Here is a 17,299-nt window from a genome sequence, read left to right as displayed (position 1 = left end):
AAATAAATAAATAAATAAATAAATTGATTATATTATGACTGCACATGGAATCTGAGAAGACCACAGAAAACCCATCCCTTGGAAAAAGACAATATAAGGAAAAATCTGGAAGTGCCAGGAGTTTGCTGCAGATTCTTACATAGAAGAACTAAGTGAATTGGGACAGTTGGGGTTTTGTTTTTATAAAAACCTCCTGTTACTTTTTTTTTTTAACTGGGTCATTAAAAAACAGACTTTTACAGTGGGAGAGATGGTTTAGTGCTTAAGGAGTTTACCTGCAAAGCCAAAGGACCCAGGTTTGACTCCCCAGGACCCACGATAGGCATATGCAGAAGGGGGCACATGTATCTGAAGTTCGTTTGCAGTGGCTGGAGTCCCTGACATGTCCATATTCATATTCCCTCTCTCTCTCCCTCCCTCCCTTCCCCTTGCCTATTTCTGTGTATCGCTCCTTCTCCCTCCCTCTGTCCCTCCCTCTCTCCCCCCCCCCTCAAATAAATAAAAAAATTTTTTAAAAAACAGGCTTTTAATACTTTAAAAAAAGTTAAATTAAAAATATAGTCTACTCAGTTCATATTTTTTAACTTTTTTGTATTTTTTTTAATGAAAGAAAGAGAAAAGTGGCATGCCAGGGCCTCCTCCTGCTGCAGTTGAACTCCAGATGCATGTGTCACCTTGTGCCCTTTGCATCAACTTGTGCATCTGACTTACGTGGGACCTGGAGAGTCGAGTATGGGTCCTTAGGCTTCACAGGCAAGCACCTTAGCCACTAAACCATCTCTAGCCCCACTCAGCTAATATTAAGACCTTTCTCCCATCCTTCAGTTATTCTTGCATTTCAAACACACCTACCTTTCGTTCCTATAAACACAAATACTTCCATGCTATATCTGAGTGTTGTACACTTTCACAGATTCTCCCACCCCCACTTTTTGGAGACAGGGTCTCATTAAGTTTTATTTATTTTCCTAATGAATAGTTGCTGAATTCTTGCTGTGTGTCATACACTGTTGAAGGCACTAGGAATTGAAAACAACAAAATCCCTGTCATCTTAGACCTTACTTTTTGCAGTTTGTGAGCTAGAGTCTCATGTAGTTCAGGCTGGCCTTGAACTCAGCTGCTTAACCAAGGACCTTGGCTTCTTGATGCTCCCCCCCAATGCTTGAAGTACAGGCATGTCCAGTTTTTAAAACCTTATTTTTAAAATTTTTATTTCATTTATTATTTTTATTATTATTATTATTTTTTATTTTTTTTTTTTTTTTGGTTTTTTGAGGTAAGGTCTCACTCTAGCTCAGGCTGACCTGGAATTCACTATGCAGTCTCAGGGTGGCCTCGAACTCACGGCGATCCTCCTACCTCTGCCTCCCAGTGCTGGTATTAAAGGCGTGCGCCACCACGCCCGGCTTTTTTTTTTTTTTTTTTTGATCATTTATTTGTAAGGAGAGTTAGAGAATTATGAATAAATAGATGCACCAGGACCAAACAAAACTTCAAATGCATGTGCCACTTTTTGCATCTGGCTTTACATGGGTACTGAGGAATCTAACCTTGGCCAACCTAAGCCAGCAGGCTTTGCAAGCAAAGACAGAATTCTTAACCAATGAACCATCTCCTCAGCTGTAAACCTTAAATACATACTTTTTTTTTTTTTTTTTTGTCTGTTAGTTTTGCTTTGTTTTGTTTTTCATGGTAGAGTTTCGCTCTAGCCCAGGCTGGCCTTAACGTCGCTGCAGTTCTATCTCTGCCTCCCGAGTGCTGGGACTAAAGACATGTGTCCCTGTGCCTGGCTTCATTTTCTTTCTATTTTTCCCCATTTTGTTTCGGTGCTGAGGCTTGAGTCCAGGGCTTTGCATATGTGAGGCAAGGGCTCTACCACCCCTATGCCAGGTCTCGTGTTTTCAGTGGACAGAATGTGAGCTCAAAGGAGGAAAGGACAATCTGTGGGTGGGAAGCCCAGGCAGAGAGGCAGCAGGCAGTGAGAGTAGTGCCAAGTCCTGGGAGGTGTGATCCCTGAGGGTACCAATTGTAAATGATCCAAATTTGCATGCTAGAAAAAGGCAAAGGACTGGGAGTGGTGGCACACATCTCTAATCCCAGGTTTTAGGAGACAGAGGTACGTGGATCTCGATGAGTTCAAGGCTACCCTGAGACTACACAGTGAGCACCAGGTCAGCCTGGACAGTGAAACCCTACCTTGAAAAGGAAATAAAAGGCAGGTTCGGGGGGGGGGGGGCAGGTAAGAAGTCTGTAAAGAAGGAAGGCCGAGGAAGAGGTCCGACCAAGCCCATGAAGACCCTAGATGTCATTGTGTTTAAAGTTGACAGTTGTCCAGTTTTTCTTTCCTTCATGTACCAGGATCTTGGCTGTCCCTTACTGATGTTTCAGGAAATCCTTTTGTACATTAATGTTTCCCTAGCATTCAGTATTTGAGTAGAATAAAGGCCTGAAGTGGAATTGCTTGGTTGGAGAATTAATGCATTTGTAACTTCAATAGATGCAATGAAATTGCTCTCCAAGGAGACACTAGCTTATTCTGACAGTTTCTGATAAGGGCAACTTACTAAGGAGGCAAAGAACATGGCATATTTTCTACTGAACTAGTAGTGTAAGACATGCTCTTCAAAGTGAACATTTTGACACAGAATTTCTTCAAAAAAATCTTTAAAATTTTGTTCTTTTACAGTGAATTTTGTGGAGAAAATCTCAGCAAGCAGAAATTTACTCGAGCAGTGAAGAAATTGAACACCAATATCCTTTACCTTTGTTTTTCTCAGGTATGGGCACACTGTGAACTAGTTTGTAACCCACTACGTACTTAAAAGTATTAATCAGCTCTTTGCTTTTTCTAGCATGTAAATTTAGATCAATTACAACCACTGCACACCCTCAGGAACCTCATGTACCTGGTTAGTTCGAGTTCTGAACACCTGGGCAGGTATGATGCTGTATGTTGCTTTTCTCTAAGTGTTGTTTTTGTGGGTACTTTTTAAAATTATTTTTATTAGCACATATATTATGTAATGTGATTCATCATGACATTTTCATACATATGTATAATGTGGTTTGTTAATTTATTTCTTTTTTGTATAATGTAGTTTGCTCATATTCACCCCCCATACCCTTGCTTGTCTCCATTTCACTACCTTTCTCTTCCCTAGACCCCCTTCTATTTTTATGTCTATTTTTTCTTTTTGGTCACCCAGTGGGATTAATACAGGTTACTTGCAAGAACACAGGTTAAGGGTTATTTACAGGAGCATGGGTTACTACTTATCAGTGGCTACATCACTGAAGAAAATGTCTCTCCCTCCTTCAACAACCTTGTTTTAAATTTTTTAAAAATATTTTAATGTATATCTTTGCTAGGGGAGAGAGAGATTATGAGAGAATGGACATGCCAGGGCTTCTAGCTGCTACAAACAAACTCCAGATGCATACAGCACTTTGTGCATCCAGTTTTATGTGGGTACTAGGGAATCAAACACAGATTGTCAGACTTTATAGCCAAGTCCTTTAACTGCTAAGCCATCTCTCCAGCCCTAAAAAAAATATTTATTTATTTACGAGAGAGAAAAACAGAGAGTGGAAATACCAGGGCCTCCTGCCACTGTAAATGAACTCTAGACCTTTGCACCACTTTGTGCATCTGGCTTTACATAGGTGCTGGGGAATCAAACCTGGGCCATCAGGCTTTGCAAGAAAGCACCTTTAACCACTGAGGCACCTCTCCAGCCCTTTCAGTAACCTTTAACTCTCTGTTAATCCTTGGAGCTTCATGACTGTCTCCCCTTGTGACTTCTTTCAAGTAGAGTTGTTCTGTGTGTAGACAATATCCAGTTTTCTCAAGCCCCAAATTCTATAGAAGGGACAAAAATTGAGCAGATCTATACTAAAGAAACAATGGATAGTCTCATTCCTTAGAGAAAACTGGGATCAAGCATCTTCCCCATGTAAAATATGCCAGAAGAATTTCCGCATCCCTGGGCTTGGGCCTTCTGCGTTTTCTCTGCAGATCAAAGGCTCTTTTGGAAGTTCTCTTCTGTTTCCACTCTACCCTGTCTGGCACCTATCCTGTCTTTGCATTTTCTAGCCCTTGTGTGTCATAACTAATCTTTACAGATTTCTCTTCATCCCAGAGCCAGTCTGGTCACTGTTTGCTTGATAGTTCTCTTAGAAATTTTGGAACAATAGTTTGAAATCTATTGGCTTAAAAACAGAAGTGAGTAAAAAACAAAAACCAGCCTGGTTTGTGGTCTCTCTAGGTAACATTTGTTTCTCAGCCTCTAAAGGCATAACGTAGATAGATGTGGCTCATCTTTGGTACCATCCAAGTACCCCTGCTCCAGGTTCTTACTCTTTTTTCTTGCTTATATCTGCGTGTGCACACATTTCTGCACATAGAGAAGACATGGCTAACGTATCGTTTTGAAAACAGGCTTCTTGTTAGATGATTTTTGCCTCTAATATAAATGTTCTGAGTACATTTAAGTTAGAGTAGACTGAACTGATGTTTGTTAAATTAGGTATGTTAGGGGTGTTTTTGAAAAGGCTGTGGTAGCACATTCCCAATCCAGCCTCTTGGGAAGCCAGGCAGGAGGATCACAGATGAGGGCCAGCCCATGTACCTTAGCAAGATCCTGATCAAAAAGGGCACTGTGGGGCTGGAGAGATGGCTTAGCGGTTAAGCGCTTGCCTGTGAAGCCTAAGGACCCCGGTTCGAGGCTCGGTTCCCCAGGTCCCATGTTAGCCAGATGCACAAGGGGGCGCACGTGTCTGGAGTTCGTTTGCAGAGGCTGGAAGCCCTGGTGCGCCCATTCTCTCTCTCTCCCTCTATCTGTCTTTCTCTCTGTGTCTGTCGCTCTCAAATAAATAAATAAAAAAATTTAAAAAAAAAAGGGCACTGTGTAGCTACGTGGTGAAGCACTTGCCCAGCTTGCACAAAGCCCTGGGTTTAGTCCTCCTCACAGTTTGTTGTTGGATTTTTTTTTTTTAAGGTAGGGTCTCACCCTAGCCCAGGTTGGCCTGGAACTCACTGTGTAATCTCAGGATGGCCTTGAAATCACAGCAGTTCTCTTGCCTCTGCCTCCCGAGTGCTGGGATTAAAGGCATGTGCCAACACGCCCGGCAATTTATTTATTTGAGATAGAGAGGGAAAGAGAGAACGGGCACACCAGGGCCTCTAGCCACTGCAAATGAACTCCAGACTAATGTACCACCTGTGCATCTGGCTTACATGGGACCTGGAGAGTTGAACCTAGGTCCTTAGGCTTCACAAGCAAGTGCCTTAACTGCTAAAACATCTTTCCAGCCCTCTCACAGTATTTTCAACTGGCAGGTTTATGTTTAAGCTGGGGAGCATCTGTGCAGTGAGAGAAATAATGAGGCTTTTACCCAACATGCATTCCTTAAAGGCCTGCTTGGCCCTGTACACAGAGAGGACTGAATGAAAGAGGCCTGAGGCAATGAAATCCTTAGGCTGGTAAGGCACAGAATTGCAGGAATTTCACTTCTCCCCCAAAAAGAAGGTTGATGAGAATTGCAGCAGATATTTCCTAGCTTTTGATGAAGTGATTCTAAAGTTCAGCTAGAAACATAGTCTGCAAGGACTTTTTAAAAAATTATTTTATTTTATTTATTTATTTGAGAGTGACAGAGAGAGAGAGAGAAAATGGCCACGCTAGGGCCTCCAGCTACTGTAAATGAATTCCAGATGCATGCGGCCCCTTACACCTCTTGGCTTACATGGATTCTGGATAATCAAGCCTAAACTGGGATCCTTAGGATTCACAGGCAAGCATTTAACTGCTAAGCCATCTCTCCAGCCCCCCACCCACCCTTTTTTTTCTTCAGTTTTCAAGGTAGGGTCTCACTCTAGTTCAGGCTGACCTGGAATTCACTATGTAGTCTCAGGGTGGCCTCGAAATCACAGTGATCCTCCTACCTCTGCCTCCCGAGTGCTGGGATTAAAGGCGTGCACCACCACACCTGGCTTCCCCAGCCTTTTAAAAAAATTTTTTTTATTGACAACTTCCATAACTGTAAACAATATCAGTATCCCATGGTAATTCACTCCGCCCCACTTTCCCCTTTGAAACTCTACTCTATCATATCCCCTCCCCCTCTTAATAAGTCTCTCTTTTATTTTGATTTTATGATCTTTTCCTCCTATTATGATGGTATTGTGTAAGTAGTTGCAAGGACATTTTAAAAGAATAATGAAGGATGGGGTTGTCCCCTTTCCAAGCACTTTGTCAGTTAATTAAAACAAGATATGTCTAATTGTAACACTTGGGAGGCTGAGGCAAGAGGATTGAAAGTTTAAGGCTAGCCTGGGTTGCATAGTATGATCTACCTCAAATGTATCCTTCTCCACCCCCCCCCACCCAAATCACCAAAGTGCTGTTAGCATACAAATGGGTAGAGCAGTGGGAAGAAACTAAAGCCCCATGAAGCAAATCCTGTGCCTATGGAACTATCAGACTGTGTCATAAGGTGGTAAGTTGAATCAGATGATCAAACTCAGTAGCATTGGGTTATTTGGCATGCAAGTAAGGAAAAAGCTGGCTTCATAGAATACTCTACTTACAAACATAAGTTCCAGATGATATAAAAGAACAAGTTTTTAAATATATATAAAAGACCTCAGCAATGGCCTGTAAATGTTTGGGGGGCATTGGGGACTTCCCTGGCCAACAACTCACTGTAAGGTATCCCATCCCTGGTACTGAAAATTTTCTAGTAATAATCTATGGCTCCTGTATGTCCCATTGTTCAAAAAAGTAGGTTTCCATATGACTTACTTATATCAAACTCTGAGATTTTGATTAGCCCTCCCTCCACCTTTCCTTACTCAGTCTCTTTCCCTGACCTCACTTAGGCCTTTTCACCCCCATTAATCTGTTCTTCTACTTACATATATCCAATACCATCCTATTAAGTCACCCCCTCTTTCTCTTCCCTTTATGTCTCCTTTTTAGCTTATTGGCCTCTGCTACTGAGCTTTCTTCCTAGTCACAGAAGTCCATTTACTGTGTAAAAACTAAAGTCTAGTAAGAAATGCCATATCTTTTAACAAAGTTAAGAGACAATAAATAGGTTTTATAGCATCTGTAATCAAGAACAGTTTAAAATCTAAACTATTAGAATCTTGCATTATCAATAAGGTAAAAGCAGACAGTATAATTTAGAAAAATAGACAAAGATTTCAAATTGATCCTGCAAAAGGTATTCAAGTCAAACAATTTTCAACCTCCACCAAGAATACAGAAATGCAGCTGGGTGTGGTCCTGCTGTCTGTAATCCCAGCACTGTGGAAGTCAAAGTAGGAGAAGCGATTGAGGAGCAGGAAAGATGGCTTAACAGTTAAGGCACTTGACTGCGAAGCCTAAGGACCCATGTTCATCTCTCTGGGTCTCATGAAAGCCATTTGTACAAAGGTGAGGCAAGCGCAAGGTCACACATGCTCACTAGGTAGCACAAATATCTGGAGTTCAGTTGCAGTGGCTAAGGCCCTGGCATGCCAATATTCATTCTCACCCCCTCCCTCTCTTTAAACAAATTTTTGAAAAGCAATTGAAAACAGGTTTCTTTTTCTCAGTTTTTCAAGATAGGGTCTCACTTTAGCCCAGGCTGACCTGGAATTCACTATGTAGTCTCAGGGTGGCCTGCAACTCACGGCGATCTTCCTATCTCTACCTCACATGTACTGGGATTAAAGGCATGTGCCACCACACCCAGCTAGGTTTCTATCTTTCAAAGCTCATTTTCAGGAGAATGGAAAGGATTGGTACCCAGGAGAGTTGATAGGGGCCCAGGCTTGCTCTTATCCTGGAGTCAAATTTTCTTGGAGAGTCACAAGGTTCCTGTGGCCTTGCTTTACAGTGCAAAGCTTACTTTAGAACCTGTCCTTCAGAAAGGAGGAGGGTACTTAATAGGTTGATATTGTATATATGTAAGTACAATGATTGAGATGGGGAGGTAATATGATGGAGAATGGAATTTCAAAGGGGAAAGTGTCAGGGGGGAGGGAGGGAATTACCATGGGATCTTTTTTTTTTTTTTATAATCATGGAAAATGTTAATAAAAATTTTAAAATTTAACAACAACAACAACAAAAAAAGAACCTGTCCTTCAGACCTGTGTACACAGCTGGCTGCTGGGTAATATCTGATTTCACAGGCCAGGAAGTGGAAAGCTTCAGAAGTCCCTTTCTCACAGCTGCCTCCTCAGAATCTAGGTTTAGAGAAGATTGTGGATGCAGCCATCCAGGTCATCAGGGCTGAGGAGCCCGTTCTGCAGACAGGATGCTTTTCTCCCTGATTTAAATAAGTTCATACAGAAAAATCAAGAATAACATAGCTCAGGGTTGCATATACCCTTTACCTAGATTTACCTATTGCTAATATTTTCCATATATAATTTATAGTCAGCTTATCAATCATCTACCTACCTACATCATAGCTCTTGATCCTTAAATATTTTGATATTTATTTCTTTAAAATGATTATTTTTCAGCCGGGCATGGTGGCACAATACTTTAATCCCAGCACTTGGGAGGCAGAGGTAGGAGGATTGCCGTGAGTTCCAGGACACCCTGAGACTACATAGTGAATTCCAGGTCAGCCTGGGCTAGAGTGAAACCCTACCTCAAAAAACTAAAACAAATACTATGTTTTTGTGCATATGTGGTATGTGTGCATGTGATTGTGTGCACATGGAGGCTAGAAGTTGACATTGGGTGTCATCTTACATTGTTCACATATTTGCTTGAGATGGAGTCGTTCACTTACCCAGTGCTCACTGATTCAGTGAGACCGGCTACCAGTAAGCCCCACAGACTCTCCTGTCTGTTGCCTCCATGGTGCTGGGATTACAGGCACATACTGCTATGCCCAGCTTTTTCATGAGTTCTGAGAATCCATACTTAGGTCTTTATATCTGAATGGCAAGCACTGGGTTCAGAGCCATCTCCCCAGCCTAGTATTTTCTGAACCACAGTGCAGCCATCAACCTCAGCAACTTCAACAGTGATGTTTTTATCTACTATCCTTATCATGTCTGGTACAACATTTTTCCCTCTCCAGTCCAGGATTCCCTATAGTCAGTTAATGTTAGTTATCTCCATCCTTCTTTAAACCTGGAACATTTTCACAGCCTTTTAAATCTTTTTTTTTTTGTTGTTTTTGTTTTGTTATGGTTTTGGTTTTTCGAGGTAGGGTTTCACTCTAGCTCAGGCTGACTTGGAATTCACTATGTAGTCTCAGGGTGGCCTCGAACTCACTGCAGTCCTCCTACATCTGCCTCCTGAGTGCTGGGATTAAAGGCGTGCACCACCACTCCCGGCTTGTTTTAATCTTTGTACATTTTTGATATAAGACACAGATCCCTCTCCCCCTTATTAAGATTTTCGTTTGGGGTTTTTCTGATGTTTGCTGACAAATTCAACCTGTGTATTCCTGTGTACACCTCTGTACACTGACTTCACAGTGTCCCTCTATCCTGTTAAGGATTTTAGCTGGATCCCCAGTCAGGATGATTTCCATTTCTTCTCCATGTCATGCCCAGGCAGACACTTGATGGTTTTCATCTAATCCAGTCTTTAACTCTTTAACTAAACTGGTGCCTACATTAACATAATTATTTTCAAATAAGATGTGACAAGGAGTTAACTGTGCAAAGCCATATGGTCATTTTGTTGCCTTTATTGACTAACTCCCTGCAGCACATAAGAAAATGAGTACTCTGGCTTCAGGGTCTTGAGTAAAAGTTGCTACTTTTTTTTTCAACTAAACTGGAAATTAGAGAAAAAATTTAATGGTCTTTATTTCCCTAGACATTACGGGGAAAATAAAATCTTTTTTTGTCTTTTTTTTAATGTTTTGTTTTTCAAAGTAGGGCCTCTCTCTAGCCCAGGCTGTCCTGGAATTCACTATGAAGTCTCAGGGTGGCCTGGAACTCACGATGATCTTCCTTCCTCTGCCTCCCAAGTGGTAGGATTAAAGGCGTGCACCACCAGTCCCGGCCAAGAAATTCTTCAGTGAGTTCTGCTGCTGTCTGAATACTGTGTTGCCAGACAAGAACTGTGTCTCTCCCCTAGATGTGATGAAGGAGGGCCATTGGGTGGGTGGAGGGCATCTCTGGGGGCTGTCCTACATCCAAGGCACCTTAGAAATGCAGGTTACCCATTGGAACTAAAATTGTTCCAACTGGCTGCTTTAGTAAACTTCCATTTGTTCATTTTCCATCTTTAGTAGGTAATTGAATGTTTGCTTCTGTACCAAGTAGATTCTGCCCTGTGGGATTTCAAGAAAAGAACTGGAGTCCAGTGAGGTTTCCACAGGGAACTCTACTGGACACCAGTCACCCCTGAGGCCACTTGGAGACAGTCGTGTCTCATGCTAATAGGACCTTTGAGTAGACAAGGTAGGATCTAGAAGACCAGAAGATGGGCTGAGGCTCCAGCACTGGCAGGCAGGAAGAAAGGGAGGGAGCATCAGTGAAAGCTAATAGACCCTGAGCTGGAGCCTTGGGAGTCAGGAGTCTTAGCAGATTACTGAGTCAGTCCTCTTGGAAAGGCTAAGAGCAGGACTGGAGAGATGGCTTAGCAGTTACGACGCATGCCAGCAAAGCCTAAGGAACCAGGTTCAGTTCTCCAGGTCCCACATAAACCAGATGCACATGGTGGTGCATGCGTCTGGAGTTCGTTTGCAGTGGCTAGAGTTTCTGGCATGCCCAGTCTCTCTCTCCCTCCCTCTCTCTCTGTCTTTAGTAAATAAATAAAAATCTTAAATAAATATATATATATATATTTATAAAAAAGAAAAAAGAAAAGCTAAGAGCAGGCTCAACAGGCCTTGTGTGCCATGGGAGGGCTAAGGTATATAAATTGGTAGGCAAATGCCTATGTGAAAGGCAGAATTCCAAATTGTACAGGTAGGAGGTGACCTTGGCTAAAAGCTTAGCAGTGGAAAGAGGGCTTATTGCTGCTACCAGGCTCCCACCCCCTGGAAGCTCAGCCATGGAGTCTGAAGGCAGAGGGAAGGAGTCCAGCTACCTTGCGCTCTGGGCTGCTTAAGCTGACTCAAAATGTGTGCAAAATGGATCAGGAGTGAGAATGGCTCAGGAGATGAGTGGACCAAGCATGCTCAGTGGAACTAGGAGAAACATCTGGAAAGATGGCTTTGCAGTTCATACCTTTTTCCCACAGAAGAGCAGAAGGGCTGGGAGACGGAAGATTAAAGAGAGCCTGAAGGAAACAGAAGGAACCCATAGAGCCGAGCTGTGGGTCGCCATGCTCACTAGTTATTTGAGAAGTTTCAAGGAGAGAGGCCCTCCCCTCCCTCCACACACACACTAGTCTTACTTCCTCCACTCTTACCAAATAGTGGCTACTGGGCAGGTGAATGTCTGGAAAGGGTGGGAGGCCCTGCTTTGATGGGCTCTTGAAAGAAGAAATTGCTTCTTGGGAGACCAAGAAGAGCAGCCTGTGGTGGCATCTCTACTTGCGTACTTTTAGCATCGAGCGCTGCTGTCAGGGGCATAGGTACTGACGGCCACTGCTGCGCCCCAGGTCTGCCCTGGGAGGTGCTTCGGAGGCCACACAAGGAGGAGTTTTGGATCATACACATAACATATGGCAGGATGTTTCTCATTTTTGTATTTTTGTCCAGCCCTGCTATGTTCCCCAGAGTAGTTATCTGTGAAATCCTTGAGTGAACTGAGGCTTTCTCCTGTGCTTATCTTGGGGCACCAGCAGGGAGCTAGGGGCAGCTGCAGGACTTGGTGCTGCACTTCAGCAGACACTGGGGCAGTCCCTGCAGGAGCACGATGTGGGTGGCTGACGGACTCTAAGCAGGAGCTGACAGGCTTTTAAAAAGTATTTTATTGGGCTGGGGAAATTGGCTGTGTTTTGTTTCCTTGTTTATTTACTTGCTGACTTATTTAAAAGAGAGAGGCAGATAGAATGGTGTGCTAGAGCCTCTAGCCACTGCAAATGAACATCAGACGCATGAGCCACCTTGTGCATCTGACTTACATGGGTCCTGGAGAATCAAACCTGAGTCCTTTGGCTTTGCAGGCAAGTGCCTTAACCTCTGAGTCATCTCTCCAGCTTCATGACAGGCTTTTCATGGGAGGGAAGACACAGTGGTCTGCAGGAGACAACACAGCACAGGATAAGGCACAAGAAAGGGCTCTTGGACTTGGCCAGGAGGATGCAATTAGAGGCCTTTGGGAAATAAAAATGTTCTTCTGAAATACAGTGCAGAAATGTGCACTATTTCAGTGTTAAGAGTTCATGATTTAAGGCTGCCCTGTGACAGGTGGGGAACATCTGTATAGTTTCCCTTAAACACTGTTTTTTGTGTGTGTGGCATGTGTGCATGAATGCATGTAGGATCTCTTGCCTCTGCAAGTGAATGCCCATCTCACTCTATGTTGTTGGGAATTGAATCCTGGCCAGCAGGCTTTGCAAGCATCTTTAACTGCTAAGGCATCTCCATAGCTTCTTAAATATGATTACTTACATGCCGCACTACATGGTCTGCCACCATATATGCCACATGGCTATTTTGTAAAGACAGGATTCTCCTTACAAAGTCCAAGGTAGCCTCACTTGCTGTATAGCTTAGAGCACAGGAAGCTAGCATTGACTTCTTGGTCCTCTTGCCACAGCCTCCTGAGTGCTGGGATCATAGTAGTACACTAGGACCAGAACCAACTCAAAGTGGTCTTTTTTTGTCCGAATTGTGTTGTTGGAGTGCTGTTGTTCACACCATGAATACTGAGCTTGTTTCACATTAGGAGTCATACTTGGTCTGCTAGCACAGTAAGTCAGTGGATGAGCGTCCTTCCCATCCATGGTCTTCATAAATACATTAGTTAGTTGGGTGTGGTAGAGTACACCTTTACTCCCAGCACTTGGTAGGGAGACATAAGAGGATCGTTGTGAGTTCAAGGCTAGCCTAAGACTATGCAGTCAATCCTAGGTCAGCTGAGGCTACAGTAAAACCCTGCCTCAGAAAAATTAAATAAGTAATAAATTAATAACCGGGTGTGGTGGCATATGATTTTAATCCCAGCACTTGGGAGGCAGAACTAAGAGGATCACCCTAAGACTACATTGTGCATTCCAGGTCAGCCTGGGTTAGACCAAGGCCCTACCTTGGAAAAAAAAAAAAAAACAGTTATAGTGTATGGGAAGTGTAGTATGGTAATTGTTAATTTTTATTACTGACCTTGATGGCTGTTAATTGGTTTAAAAAAAACAGGCTGGAGTGATGGCTTAGCAGTTAAGACACTTGCCTGCAAAGCCAAAGGACCCAGGTTCAATTCCCCAGGACCTACCTAAGCCAGATACACAAGGTGGCACATGTGTCTAGAGTTCATTTGGAGTGGCTACAGGCCCTGGCATGCCCACACACACTCTCTCTCTCTCCCTCTCTCTTTCTCTCCCTCTCCCTCCCCCCCCGTCTTTCTCAAATAACTCAATTCCAGCTCTTCAAGTGAGCACAGTGCAAATTCAGAAGTGGTGCGATGAGTGGCTCTCCCCCCTCCGTGACCCCCGTGGCGTGGGGAGGGGAGGGCAGCCGCATGGGGTCTTGGCGGGAATGGCAGGTGTCTCACAGCAGCCCGCACTGTCTGCATACAGGTCGGGACCCTTTGAGGTGCGAGCAGACCTCGAGGAGTCCATGGAATTTGTGGACCCCGGAGTTGCTGGAGACTCAGATGAGAGTGGAGACGAGCACGTAAGTGACGAGGAAACTGACCTGGGTACAGACTGGGAGAACCTGCCGAGTCCCCGGTTCTGTGACATCCCGTCCCAGCCTGTGGAAGTCTCCCAGAGCCAGAGCACCCAGGCGTCCCCACCCATCTCCAGCAGCAGTGCGGGTGGGATGATCTCCTCCGCTGCAGCCTCTGTGACCTCCTGGTTCAAAGCTTATACTGGACACCGCTCGTGAGCGTGGACAAAGTGCTCTCCCACCTCCCACTGCACTCGGTGACCCTGTGGTGGAGTTACGATCGTGCCTGGAGCTCAAAGAGGCCAAACCACAGTTTGCTGTTTCCCACAGGGAGACAAGCACCTTGCTTGTCAGGTGGCCTGTCGTGGTGACTGACATGCTTGGGGTAATAGAAGAGAGGGCACAAACGTCCTTCTGCACAGACCAGTGTCAGCAGAGAGACCCGTGCTTCTACCGGCCAGTGTGTTCGAGACATTCTCCTTGGATATCTTTGGGTCCCAAGCCTGCCAGGCCCCACAACACACTGGTCCTGTGATACTCAGCCTGTTCCTGACACCAAGTTCTAGAGGTTGGTCACATCCCAAGGAAGTGGCTCTTGGTGATGAGGACCTGAAAGACTAAAATTGAGTTTTTCTGCTCTTTTCTTTTGTACAAAGAGCCAGCAGTAATTTGAAATATTTGATTTCTTGACAATTTTGTCAGCTTTGGTTTTTGAGCCAGGATTTTGGTCTTGTTTGTGAAGGGTGGTCTTTTGAGGGATCAGTAGTAGCTTAAAGCTTATCTCATTGTGCTGCTCTGTCATAGCTCATCACATTCCTGGTTTTCTTTCCCACACACCAAAGAAGCTAAGGTCTTTATTTCTAAAGGGCCCACATCCGTGAATGGAAGAAATCCCAGCTGCAATAATGTCTTAGAGATGTCTAAAGTATTTTCTTGTCTGCTGAGAGGGAATAAGTTCATTCAGAATTTCTACCATCCACACTGTATGCATTTTGGAATGAAATATATGCGAGTGAAAATCAGTCATTAAAGTCATTCCCTTGTGAGCAAAATGCTTGCCTGGACACAAGTTAAAGCCACTTGACTGAGTGGCCTCTGATCCTCCTCTCAGTGCCCAGTTTCTTCCTGAGGAGCCTAGGAAATGGCATGCATGTGTAGGACACCCTCCTGCTTGCTCCCTAAGGGAACCGTGTGGCTCTGAAGCCACTGCCTGTGCCAAGTGCAGAACACCCCCCTGGCTGGTACTATATTCTTGTCCCAGGGAAGGTTCAGCTGTCATGAGCTTTCCCTCACCAAATGATCGCTTTTAGCTAACATGTCTTAATGACAATCTTACAGAAAACTATGAGAGGCATTATGTACAAATTTGTAAGTAGTTCCTTTTGTTTTTAATAACTGCAAAGAATCCTGTGTAACAACTACAAAAAGAAATCCTATGAAAAAGATTCCTAGCAGGCATTATTACCATATCTTCTTAGTGTGACTAGCATGATATAGTACCTCTGATCAGTGACTCAAGAGGTTTGCCACGCCCTGACTTCTTTTCTCTTTGTAATTACTATAGTTGACAGTTGGTCTTCAGAACCGAGGTGCTATCTAGCCTTTGCTGTTGTGTACGTGGTGGTTAGTAGGGCTTTGAGGTAGGGTTGAAGAAGGTACTTTATTCCTACCCAGGTGTCCTAAGTTCTCTGGTTTTGTGAATGTTCTGCTTAGGGAAGAGACAGGCTTTCCAAACCCTTGCGGGCTCATTAAGCCAGGGTCTCCTTTGTGAGAGCTTAGCGTCATGATTTTTGGGCTTGCATTTTCCTGCCCACTTGTGGGATGCACAGATAGCAGCCGACTAGAAACCATGGAGTGAGAAGAAGCTACAGGAGAGAATCTAGAGGCTACAAACTCATGTCTAGAACAACAAAACAAGGATGTGGGGAATTTAGGGATTGATAGGGTATATTTTGTTGTTGTTAGTACCGCACTTTATGTCGACTTCACTTTACGTCAGGGTAAGTGGTCTGACACTGACGGCTTGAACACCAACATGCTGGCTTACACTGCTGAAATATTTGGGTTTCATTATTTTGCACTGGATCCACCTGTAAATATTTGTAAATCTACATTTCAGCCACTGTTTTTTCTACTCTTTTTGCTGCTCATTAACCCTTTCATGTAGGTGCCAGAGCCATGTGTAAACAGCTTTCTGAAAAAAATGAAGCTGATGATTTTCCTTTAAACAAAAAGCCATAGAACTTGGTCATAGTTTCCATTTTAAAATGATTTATTGAAACAAGGTAATAATAAAACCCCACAGACACCAAGTAGGCTGCTTTAAGTGGTCTTACAAAAGACATTCTTATGTACTAGAATATAATGAAGAAAAGTTTTGCACATGAGTAGCTTATGGGGGAAACTATGTCACCAGGTATGGTGGACAGAATTTGGTTAGGATCCAGGTGTACTTTGGGAAAGAACACTTGCTGTCCTGCTGTTAAAAGAACTGAGTGTCAGAATCTCCTCGCTGTGTCTTAGAGCAGGAAGTTCCCTTTGCTCTGAGACTTGGAAACAGGTTTGAGTCATACAAATGTTTTCTAAACTTTTATTGTATTACTGCAATAAATCTTTTAACAGTACTTTGCTAATAATATGTCTTTTTCAAACTATTCATTTCTGGGGCTGGAGAAATGGCTTAGCGGTTAAGGCTCTTGCCTGCGGAGCCTAAGGACCCAGGTTCAACTCCCTAGTACCCATGTAAGCCAGATGCAAAAGGTGCCCAATGTGTCTGCAGTTTGTTTACAGTGGCTGGAGGCCCTGGTGCGCCCATACTCTCTATCTGCCTCTTTATTTCTCTATAAATAAAATAAAATATTAAAAAAAACTATTCATTTCTACTGCTACTTTGAGTTTAGGAAGAATAAGAGCTAATCTTGGAATGCTTTATATAAATCGTAAAATAATTTTTAGCCAGGTGTGGTGGCATATGCCTTTAATGACAGAATTTGGGAGTCAGAGGTAGGAGGATTACCATGATTTCAAGGCCAGCCTAAAACTACATAGTGAATTTCAGATCAGCCTGGGCTAGAAAAACTAAACACACACACACACACACACACACACACACACACACACACACACACATTGGTTTTTTGGTTTTTCAAGGTAGAGTCTCACTCTAGCTCAAGCTGACCTGGAATTCACTATGTGGTTTCAGGGTGACCTGGAACTCTCACCAATCCTCCTATCTCTGACTCCCAAGTGCTGGGATTAAAGGCATGTACCTGGCAAAAATAATAACTTTTTTAATACTTTGTTTTTATTTATTTGAAAGAGGAAAAATGGGCAAACTAGTGCCTCCAGCTGCTGCAGACGAGCACCAGATACATGCACCACCTTGTGTATTTGACTTACGTGGGTTCTGGGGAAACGAATCTGGGTGTTTTGGCTTTGGAGCAAGTTGCTTCTTAACCTCTTTGCCATCTCTCCCCAGTAATAATAATTGTGGGTTTTTATGCTTATTTAATTTATTTATTTATTAGGGAGAGAGGCAAATAGAGAGAATGGGTG

The 17,299-nt window shown here is 43.4% G+C and overlaps 1 protein-coding gene across 1 annotated transcript in view; it reads left to right on the top strand.

Annotated features, from left to right (window-relative positions):
• Atg14 (autophagy related 14) overlaps positions 1-16,380 on the top strand; it is a 48,992-nt gene extending 32,612 nt beyond the window's left edge. Inside the window, exons 8-10 of the mRNA XM_004649210.2 lie at positions 2,688-2,778; positions 2,854-2,939; positions 13,654-16,380. Of these exons, the coding sequence (XP_004649267.1) occupies positions 2,688-2,778; positions 2,854-2,939; positions 13,654-13,963 (487 nt within the window). The 3' untranslated portion in view covers positions 13,964-16,380. The remainder of the gene's footprint in view (positions 1-2,687; positions 2,779-2,853; positions 2,940-13,653) is intronic.
• Positions 16,381-17,299: the final 919 nt, after the last annotated feature.

The sequence above is a fragment of the Jaculus jaculus genome, chromosome 7 (assembly GCF_020740685.1).
Source record: "Jaculus jaculus isolate mJacJac1 chromosome 7, mJacJac1.mat.Y.cur, whole genome shotgun sequence".
Taxonomy (NCBI): domain Eukaryota; kingdom Metazoa; phylum Chordata; class Mammalia; order Rodentia; family Dipodidae; genus Jaculus; species Jaculus jaculus.
This window is presented reverse-complemented; position numbering and strand designations above follow the sequence as displayed.